At 35.0% G+C, this 11697-nt stretch overlaps 1 protein-coding gene across 1 annotated transcript; it reads right to left on the bottom strand.

The window, feature by feature from the left end:
* Positions 1-3373: 3373 nt before the first annotated feature.
* On the bottom strand, positions 3374-4203 carry LOC109121267 (uncharacterized). The gene is made up of 2 exons (XM_019215934.1): positions 3925-4203; positions 3374-3859 (listed from the first exon to the last, which is right to left on the bottom strand). The coding sequence occupies exons 1-2, from the start codon at positions 4201-4203 to the stop codon at positions 3374-3376; spliced, it is 765 nt and encodes a 254-aa protein (XP_019071479.1).
* Positions 4204-11697: the final 7494 nt, after the last annotated feature.

Here is an 11697-nt window from a genome sequence, read left to right as displayed (position 1 = left end):
TAGGCAAAGGAAAAACATCTTTTGGACTTGCCTTATTCAAATCACAATAATCAACACACATTCAAACTTTGTCGTCTTTCTGAGGGACGGGTATGATATTGTCTAACCAAGAAGGATATTGAGAGACTTCAATGACTTTGGCCTCAAGTTGCTTTTTGATCTCCTCTTTAATTATTACACTTATGTCAGTTTTGAGTTTTCTCAACTTTTTCTTTATTGGAGGAAAATTAGGATAAATTGGCAACTTACAACCATGTCAGTGCTTTATCCAGGCATGTCATCATAAGATGACGCAAAAACATCTTTGTAATCAAGCAGGGCCTGGATTATATCGTCCTTTTGATGTCGAACATGTACACTTATCTTAGTCTCCTTATTAATTTCCTGATCCCCAAAATTTATCGTCTCAGTTTCACTCATATTTGGATTTGACTTATTTTCAAAATGATTGAAATCCCTCTTTACTTCCTTAAATAGTCTGTCTTCATCATATTCAATTTCTTGACTTATTATTTCAATATTAGGTCGAAGATTAAATTGGATATTAAGATCTGGCAAAAAAAGCTGCATGCATGTCATATCACTAGAATCGGCATAAAAAGAACTGTATAAAAGAAAATGAAAAAATATATTAGACTGAAATAAAGATGGAATTACATCCTATTAAAAAGGGAAATAGAATGTTTGAAATAAAACGACAAGATAAATCCGAATTACAATCCTTGAATGAATCGGACGACAATAGAAAAAACAAGACATACTACCAAGACTCGTCTTTAACGGGGAGAGTGGTGGCCTCCCAATTGTTTAGCTTGACATCAGGACCAATAAAATGCACATATCTATCGCTAGTTCCTTCTTTGAGTTCCACCATATCAACCTCGACAAATAAATCTTGAAAATAGTTGATCATTTCTTCGCTTAATTTCATCACTGGCTCTGAAACAGATGACTGATCAGATTCTGTTGCACGAGCTTTGATGAAAGATTTGTAGATTGGTTGTATAGGCTTGGTAAGTTCCCATACATCTCTCTTCTGCTTCTTTGCCTTCATTTTGTCCTCGACTCTAGGTTGGTAGCCAAAGCCAAAAGTACTGATGCTCTTTTGTAGACTCACAGGATAAGCTCTTCCTTGCAAGCAGATTCCTAAGTCTTTACCGGCTCAAACCCATGTTTCAGCAATTCATTCAACACCATTACAGATGTGATGGTCATATTTGGTTTTGAAATTACACTTCCCACGGGGACATGCTCAATAACCACTACCTCAGAAGCTTGATAAACTAGTGCCTCATTCTTATTATCTGCCTTGATAAAAGGGAAGGAAGAGTCTTTGTAGATTGAAAAATCCCCCTCACCATGGACAATTACTTCTTGTCGGTCGTATTCAAACTTAATCATTTGATACAACGTTGAAAATTCACAGCGAAATCCACAAGCCCTATGGTTAGTACGAGCTCTATCTCACCAACAACATCTGCTTTTGACTCATCAAAAGCTCTAACACATATATTGTTGGGTTGGAGCCTTTCAGCACTAACATGCAATTGTTGTAGAGTTGATAAAGGACAAATATTTGCTCCAGATCCTCCATCAATTAGAACTCAAGTGACATATAAAAGCTCACACTTTAAAGTGATATATAGGCCTTGGTTATGCCATGTACCTTCTTTGGGTAGTTCATCATTTGAAAAGGTGATGCGGTTTACCTCAAATATTCTCCCAGCAATCTTCTCCAACTGACTCACTGTAACTTTACTAGGAACATGTGCTTCATTCAAAATTTTCATTACAGCCTTACGATGTTCATCAGAATGTATTAGCAAAGACAACAAAGAGATTTGGGCTGGAGTTTTTCTTAATTGTTCCACCACGGAGTAGTCTGATAGTTTCATCTACCTTAGGAATTCCTCTGCCTCTCCTTCAGTGACCGGACTCTTTATTTGTATTTGGTCATTTTTTGTTTTCCTTAATTCTATTGGGACATAACATCTTCCTGAACGGGTTATTCCTCCCACTTCATCTATTTCTTCATCAATTTCTTTTCTCTTGTATGTCATGACAATAGGCTCATAGTTCCAAGGAACAGCTTTGGGGTTAGTCATTGGGAGATGGGATACATGCCTGATAATCACAAGAGGAATATGGGCCCCTTGCACGATCAAGATAGGTTTGTTTGGCCTTTTTGGAATAAACGATTTTGCCTTACTCGGACTTGCCCAAACATCTTCAAGGGCTCTTTTCATAGTTAAGATGGGTGTGTTTGATGGACTCAACTTTTCTAACACACTTTCCGCCCCTAAAGGCATCATTTTTGTTAAATCAACAACATTTGCTGACTTCTCAATGCCAGTTCCAACCCTAAGGATTGTCTTATACGGATATGCAAACTCTTCATGACCCTTCATCATTTCTAGCATGTTTGTTTCAGTATGCCTCGGCAATGGATTTTGATTGATGTTGGGTCCACTTGGACTTTCAACTATAATTCGATTAGAATCGATCAAATCATAAATGGCCCTTTATAAATACCAATATCTCTCTATGTTGTGCCTTGGGGCATTAGAACAATATGCGCAATGTTGAGAATAATCCAAATTTCTCGGGGAAGGATTCGACATCTTTCTCTCAATAGGACTCAAACCATTCAACGTCCTTAATTTTTTGAACAAGCCAGCATACGATTCCCCAATAGGAGTGAACTCATCTTTAACGCCATTTCCCTTTTTGTATTGTTGTCTAGGACGGAAAGGAATTCTAGAAGTATTTTGATGAACTTGTGGGGGTGGTGGATGATTTTGTGGAGTTGGTGCACGCCATTGTGGATAAGATGTGGGTGCAGTTGTTGTGCATTAAAAACATGATATAGAGTGTATGGGACATAATATTGTGGAGCTTGGGAAGAAAAATAGTGTTGTGAGGAATTACCTTGGACATGAGTCCTAGGCACTGATACAATAGCGGCCACATCCTCCTTTCTCTTCTTCCCTCCAATATTTCCAGAACCATTTTGAAGCACTTGTGTTGTGGCTTTTAAGGCAGCTTGACTTACAATCTTTACAGACTTTATGCCATTTTCCACAATTTACCCTACCTTAATAACTTCAGCGAATGTCTTTCCTACGGCAGAAAGCAGATTGTGAAAGTAATCAGGTTCTTGCGCCTGGAGAAAAATGTCAATCATCTATGACTCTTTCATCGGTGATTTAACCCTAGCAGCTTGTTCCCTCAATCTGATAGCAGAGTCACCAGAGATGTCATATTCACGAAAATTTTCCATGGTTTTTTTCCTCATGTTACCTAACGAGGAGTGATCTGGAACAATGTCAATATTATATTGGAATTGCTGTACAAAACATCAAGCCAAATCATCTCATGTGTGCCAGTTGGTGATATCCTGATCTATGAACCATTCAGATGCAATCCCTACTAACCTTTCACTAAAATAGGCCATATGTAACTCTTCTTTGCCCTCTTCACCCCTCAATTGGTTGCAATATCTCTTTAGATGAGCTATGGGGTCTCCTTGACCATCATATTTTTCAAACATTGGAGTTTTAAAACCAGCAGGTAAATGAACGTGAGGAAACATACATAAGTCACTGAACGAGACGCCTTTGTGGCCTCCTAGTCCTTGCATATCTCTTATACTCTGTTCCAAACTCTTTATTTTATTAGTCATTTCTTCGTGTTCCTCATTCTTGACTATCTTCTCAATTTTGACAGGGGAACTATACTGATCAATGTGGGGATGAGAGCTTGGAATTTTAATGGCCTCTTTAGGAGTGTAACTCGGATCACGCCGAACTTTGGGCGGAGGATCACTGTTGGATTTGGGCACCATCTTGGTTTCGGGATGCTGTTACTCGGGGCAGTTGACACAAGGAGTGGATTACTTATCACAGGCGTATTCAAAGGGCGCACCATAGAAGTTCCAGCGACATTGAATGTGTTAGCATAGGGGCTGAATCCAGGGGGATATATCGGATCGATTGTCGACACCTGGATAGGGTGAGACATATTTGTATTAAAATTGTCTCGGATTGAAGACGGTGGAGGTTGTCCACTCATCCAAGCCTCGTACATCTCTGCCATTTTATGTTTTAACACCCTTATCTCTTCTGTTGTCCCTGTTTCTTGTGAAGTCATCTGGTTTTGGATCTCCTCATCATTGTCCGATTCATTTCCGTCTTTGGGGGCCATTTTTTGTTTCCCTTTCGATCTTGTGTTGTAAGGATGTGACGCCAGTTTAACCACAAACCAACCACCTTAAAGCTAGTATGTCTCTCTTTATTTCTCTCTCTTTCTCTCTCTATCTCTCTCTCTTTCTGTGAATAGAGTAACAAACTGATTAGTGTTAAGAAATTATGCACATTGTATCCACATACATACTTCTAATATGAAGGACCTCATGTTTCATCCCGGCTTACCTAGGCATTCTTCTCTTCATTAGTTTTTTAATATTTTATTATTATTATTTATTTATTTACTTATTTATCTATTTATTTATTATCATTATGATTATCATTTTTTAAGAGAAAGACGAAAGAAAAAAAAGAAAATAAATAATAATAATAATAATAATTTGGATCGAACCCTCTGGGTTGCCTACGTATCATGTTTGTCCCATGAATCAGATCTTGCGTAGTTCGACAAAAATATTAATAATAATTTTTTTTTGCATGACATATGCACATAAGGTGACCGAAAGTAAATCTTTTTCATTCATTTTCAAATATTTGAAACAATGATTTGAATAAAACAATCAAAAAAACAGAAGTACCTAGGACTTAGATAGACTAAATGAAATAAATTACAAAACGAAAAGAAAGAGAAAAAAACTAAAAATAATAATAATAATGAAATAATCACTACTAAGAAAATAGAATCGAAAAGAAACTGAATCCTCGAATCTCAATCATCTCCAAGACCCTTAAAAATCTTCGCCAACACTTTTGGTAGATATGGAGCCAAAGCACGGGCCTGTTAGCCCAACCTCTCATCGTTTTGGTGTAAATATCTAGTATAAACATTGTTGAGTTCCTCCCTGAGTTGTAGTATTCGGTATCTGGCTTCATCCATATTGTCATAACAATTCATTAACCAGTGGTGAGCAGTATTGACTTCATGCATCAAATTCTCCCTTTGTTCTTGGAGTTCTTCAATTTGAAGGTGGAGTGCATCTCGCTCGGCTATTCTTTGACCTCTCTCAATCTCACAGTCTGCCTGATAAGCACTAAGACGCGTTGCTATTTCTCTTTCCCGTTCAATAGAGGCTTTAACTTGAGTTTGGAGTCTAGACTGTGCGCAAATAAGCTGGGCCTTTTCTTTCTTATGCTCCTCTTCCTGTTGCTCCATAGCGCTTGTGTCAATGCCCAAGTCTTCTTGTAAGGTTAGAATGATAGAGCGGTGTTTTCTAACTCTAACATCAAAAATCGCATCACGTTGGGCCAACTCCTCTTTATCATTTTTTAGGTCATTACTTAGGATATCAAGAGTAGATTTGTAGCTTCTTTCGACTTTTAAGCGAGCTTGCTTAATCTGAACCTCAATTTCAGGTTCTTGATCTATAGGTCCTTTTATTGACCCTTCTGGCATAACCTTAGGAAGGGGCTGATCATGAACCCAGTGTAAGTATGCTTGGTCCACCTCGCCTCTTGTGCGATCCTTCACCATATCATGGGGAATTGAGATTATGCATCCCCCCAAATCGTAAATATCTCCGATTGCCTTAAAGGTATGAAACACATACATGAATTCACGCATATCTTCATCGGGTGGTATACACTGGCGTCGCCCAAGTTGTCGCATGACTCTAAGTGGCATGTAAGGTTGGACTCCTCGAAGAGCCATTTGGACAATGAACGATCGAAAAGTAGACATGTATATCACCTCGGCCGATGGAAACTAATGATAATTCCACACAATCTTGTCAGCAGTCAGATTATTATGGTGTTGCTTCCAATATAATCATTCCATTCTACTTTAAATTCCACTGCATAAGGGTGATGATGAATGTGTTCAATCATCCATAGTTGTAATAACATATTGCATCCCTCAAAGTAGTCTTTTCCATCCTTGCAAATAGTTAAATCACGATAGATGTTTTCTAGAATCATTGGTACGAGGGTGATATTAGGCTTTTTCTCAAAAGCTGTAATAACTGCAGCTATGTTCATGCTAATCTTTCCTCCCTTTTTTGGAAATACCATGATCCCCAAAAAACCAACCACGAAGGAATCATAACTGTGTGCTTCCCAAGTCAGACGATACCCATTATTACGTAGTTTCTTTCCATACACTTCAAATCCATCACTTTTGCCATATCTTTTGTACAAAAATTATAACGGAACCCATCCATTATCGAGACATCCACCTATATCATTCTCATTTATATGCAGTAATTCTAGAAACCTCCTCCCATTAATATGTTTTTGTATCATAGGCTATTCTTTGTGAAGATGTATACCCTTTCCAATGAATGCTCCTATCTCCTCAAGGGTGGGGGTGAGTTCACAACCAGAAAAACGGAATACATTCCATAACGGGTCCCAAAAATGCACTAGTGCTTCTATCAAATCCCGTCGTGGCTCAACATACAAAAGGCTTCGTAGAAATCCCAAGCGTTTGAACACCATTCCTCGTCCATGGTTTGTCATATTTTCATACCATGTCTTCAAGAGTGCCGGGGCCTTATCCAATATCATGAATCGAGGTGATTGGTCCTCTCTTTGTCTCTTATCTCCCTTTCCATATGGATTCATATTACCCTATATTATGATAGTGACAAACTAGGCTTAATAAAATATATATTTTTTAAACAAGAATAACGGAAAAATCATACATAAAAAAAAGTAATTTTTATTATTATTTTTTTAATCAAATATATATTTTTGTAAAGAAGAATAACGTAAAAATCGTACACAAAAAAAATTAATATTTTTTTTAATAAAATTATCATACACATACACAGACAAAAAAAAAATATTTTAAATTTTTTATTTAATAATTTTTTTTAAAAAAAAATTGTTATTAGAGGAAGAATGAGAAGAAGAAAAAATATTATGTATATAAATAGCCCTTAAAATTTTCCAAAACTAAAAATATTAATATATTCGATTGTATTTATTTTTTGTTGATTAAATTTTCAATCTTTTTTATATAGTAAAACTTTGATGGTAATTATAGATTTTTCTATTTGTAAAAGAAATATGAATTTTGATAGAAAAACTGTGTTTCATAAAAGGATTACGTCAAAACATTAATTTGATATTTTTCGTTATAATTAATTCTTCATTATAATTCATTCATCTAAAGCCGATCAACAATTGTATAGTTTTTCCAATAATGCAACGAATAATACAAATAATGTACATGATAGTCTCAAGTAGGGATACTTCTCCTAAACAAACTCGACCCTTGTGTCTAGCACCCCATTAATTCAGCATTATGCATTACGCAGATAAATCGAATCCTATTAGGGATAGTCATTGTTGAGGCTAGTTTTACTAGATAAACAATCTATTAGGGAAGGTGTCTACACTGGCCATAAAACGAGCGGACTACTCAAGTCGAGAAGGGATAGCTTACCTGTAGCAGGGCTTTCTGGCCTCACTGTTAGTCCTTCCCATCCTAAGACATGTGTTACTATAGAATCCTTCCCAGGAGCGTTGCCGCATCTTTTGTATCTCATGGCTCGGGAGCGTAATCCCATCTCCGAATAAAGTAGCTCAAAAGACTCAGATGGATGTGCGAGGAAAGATTGTTATATGATAGTTAACATATAATCATAAGGGTAAATAAGCAAACAAATAACATATTATGAAATTAAACACAATATTCATAAATCGATAAGCATGTAAATACATAATAAAGTCATGTAGAAGTCCATGTTTACAATCTCGAATTCTAAGGTCCCTAGCGGAGTCGCCAGAGATGTCACACCCCTTTTTCGCGTTGCAGCCTAAGGGTTTTTCCAATTTAAGTGACGTTAAGGGATTATTTTAGTTTTTTCAGAGTAGCCACTTGGAATTGAGTTACCATGTTCCAAGTCACCTTTTATTTAATCCCTAATAAAAAGAAATGACTCTTTATTTGGTCTGCGAACCAGTTCGAGTAAGGAATTCTATTGACCGACGGGAACGTGTTAGGCATCCCTCGAGTCCCGTGGTTCTAGCACGGTCACTTTATGGACTTCTATGACCTAAACTAAGTTTTGAATATTATATTATTAAGACAACTGTATTTACCCTCATTCTTTGATTTATATTAACATATTTAAAACTGCACTATTTTATAAACATGTGAAGTTTATACACATATTTATTAATTATTTATTTATTTTTTAATGCTTTCAACATTTGCCTGATTCTTAATTTCTCTCTTTTATTTAATCAATTTATTATTATTATTATTATTATTATTATTATTGTATTTTTGTTTCTCTCTTCTTATTTCTTTTTATACTGATTTTTCACTTTTTTTGGTGTAACTTTCCTTATGTTTGTTTTTTGTTTTTTTTTACATTGATTTTCTTCTTTTTCTTTTCTTACCCTTTTTAATAGTTTTGTTTTTTTAATGATAATAATAAAATATTTTATATATTTTTAACACTAAACTTTTTGTATCTTTTCATTTTGAAAGTATTTATTATTTTTTTTTACTTTTTCGTGTACATTTTTTACATTCTTTTTATCATATATATATATATATTTATTTTATTATTCTTTTTCTAATTCGAACATTTCTTCTTCACTACTTTTATTTTCTTTTCTTATTCTCGTATTCTACCTCTTTTCCTTATTCCTTTTTTATTGTTATTATTATTTTTATTTATTTATTTATTTTCTTTCAATTTATTATCCTCTCCTTATCCTAACAAGTTTATTATTATTATTTTTATAGAATCTAAGAATAATAATGTAAGACAACACACATAATACAATATAAATATAATTTATTATATTTCTAAACACAACCAAACAAAAAATTCATTCAAATTAGTAAGACATGAATATAAAAATTTGGATAACTATGCATATTATCATTAGAATTATAATAACTACACATATTATCATTAAAAACTAAACATGAAAAATAAGAATAGACTTAGACAATAATTTTTCTTAAGCATGAAATAAACTATGCATTATTTAATATGAAATAAACTACGGTTTGTTATAGCAATTTCACACAAAATAAAACTATATAAAGGATCTAAACATAAAGTTGATATGAAATATTTGAACAAACTTCATATAAAAACATAATGGATTAATCATATGTGAAATTTGACAACTTTAATATATTGTAATCAATGCTTGTATAAACATGATATTCAATTGTTTTAAAAAAATAAATTAAATGATACCTCTTGCGAAAATTCAACCAAAAGAAAACAATTCAAATAAGGAACCGCGAAAGTAAACCCCAACTTCAACTTTTTTTTGTGAGTCAAAGCCAAATATGTGAATATATTTACTGATTTTTTTTGTTTGTGGGAGAGTCTCTTTCTTTTTTGTTTGGATTTTTTTTCTTTTCACCTTTTTTTTTCTTCCTTCTACACGCTCCCCTTTTTGCCTTTTTGATCTTTTTTTTTTGGGGAAGAAAGGTATATAGTAGTAGTAGTGTGTGTGTCGTGTGGTGTAGATGGGTAAAGTGGGGGTAATGGGGGGTGAGATCGTGGGTCCTTTTTTCTTTCTTTTTTATTTTTTTATATTATATATATATATATATATATATATATATATATAAATTATAATTATATAATTATTAATTTTTTTGAGTAAATAAATAAATAAATAAAGCTAAATGGGTAATTTAAAAAAAAGACATAATTAAGAAATATTAGTTTATTTAAATAATATATGTAATATATATATATATATATCCCTTTTTTTTAACAATCAAAATAAACTTTTCTAATAAAAATTATATTTATGTTATTTATTTTTTATCTTTTAAATAAACTTATGAAAATAATAAAAAGTCGAGATATATTTAATTTAGATTGATAAAATTATTTATGCTCTAAATATTGGTGTTAAACTTAAATTCGGTCAAATGTTACGTGTCTACAATACCCTTCATACTCCACCTGGGACTGTGGATATAGGTCTCATCAGGGATGAGGCAAATAAGTTTCCACCTCGAAGATGGACTTGAGTTGAGTTGCAACCACTGAGTGTGAATTTAGCGGATGTTGTAGAGTTAGCCCAAGGGGTTAATCCTACAAATTCAGAGCCTAATCATACCACCCTGACCGAGTCCACCCATGGCACTAGTGGAGCTCCTAGTTCCTCATGGTCTATTCCCTCGTCTGCAGCACTGGTTCCAATAGATAGGGTCCAAAAGTTAGAAGCCCAGATGGACACCTTGTTGCATCATATCTAGCTTTGGATGTATATATCCGTGCCAGGGATGATGATCGATTGAGAAGATGGTGGCCACGTAGATGGAGCAGAATATTCAGGCGGTTCATCAATACCTTGATGCATTTTAGTTGTGGATTCTTGCATGCCCATCCTCAATCATTGGCTTGACTACTCTTTAGGAGGTTGTGGTGAGTTTGCGGGTGGATGTTGACATTATCCTAGAGATGAGGGGACATAATATCGAGACTGCACCCATTGATCAAGCGAGGACACAGTGTTTGCTGCACTATTTAATACCCCTACTGCATCGCCGCCTGAGCCACGTGATCATGCCAAAAGGCACTATTCCAATTGCACAACTGAGGAAGAATATGCCTATGCAAGGAAGAAGGAGCAGACGGACCTTGAGAATGCAAGGAGATCCTAATTGATTGATGAGGAGACCCGTCAGATAACGGCTCGAGAGTTGGCTGCAGGGGTATATAGTTCTCTACTTGAGGCTATTGGGAGGAGCATCGTTGATGGTGCGCAGATCTATGTGGGCACTATTGAGGGTGTACCTACTACAGAGGTTCAGGTTTCGAGAAACAGGACCCGCTTGCCTTTTTATCTTCGGCGCTATGTGCATCAGGTTTGCTTCACCTGCCAACCTTTCTTTATACTTTTTATGCATTAGGGACAATTGCATGCTTTTTTTATTGGGGGTGGGGTAAATGTAAGTGAATGTTAGGGTGAAATCTGAGTATCTCAACTCACGATCCTATCTTAGGGGTTTCTTTCTTGTTTCCTATTGCCATAAGAGACTGATTACTTTACTATTGAACTGGCATGTGTCGTACCTTGTGTAATGTATGAAAGTGAAATATAAAGAATGATGGCTAAGCATTAATGATATCCCGTGCTAAGAAAATGCTTGCATGAATTGGTATAAAGAAATTGAATGTGTTGGCTTTAATTATGAAATAGAGATGCACCCACTGCATGACCCTCAATCTAACAATCAAACTACGTGTCAGACAATATAATATTGTAACAAGGTGTCAAGAGCGTGAGGAAATTTTATTATTCCATTATTGGTACCTAGCTAGAACTTGCCCACTTAATCTGTAACAGGAATTTGTATTATACAACTCGGAAAGGACCATAAGTCGTTCTTCAAGATTAGAAAACATTTAACCTAAAGTAAAGTGAACCAAATGAAATTTTTATCCCTTTTTTATCCAAATATGTTGAGCGTACCATAAACCTTTCTTTTCTTCACCAGCTCACCTTCCCTAGGTATACTATGTTGTCCATGGTCCTTCCTTTTACATGTACACCTCAA

The sequence above is a fragment of the Solanum lycopersicum genome, chromosome 10 (assembly GCF_036512215.1).
Source record: "Solanum lycopersicum chromosome 10, SLM_r2.1".
Lineage (NCBI taxonomy): Eukaryota > Viridiplantae > Streptophyta > Magnoliopsida > Solanales > Solanaceae > Solanum > Solanum lycopersicum.
Note: the sequence above shows the minus strand (reverse complement) of the source record. Positions and strands in the feature narration are given on the sequence as shown.

Coding starts and splice junctions, on each gene's coding strand:
- LOC109121267 (XM_019215934.1), bottom strand. CDS start 4,203: ATGGCCCCCAAAGACGGAAATGAATCGGACAATGATGAGGAGATCCAA. Junction 3,860..3,924: donor ATGTCGCTGGAACTTCTATG/GTGCGCCCTTTG, acceptor CCCGAGTAACAG/CATCCCGAAACCAAGATGGT.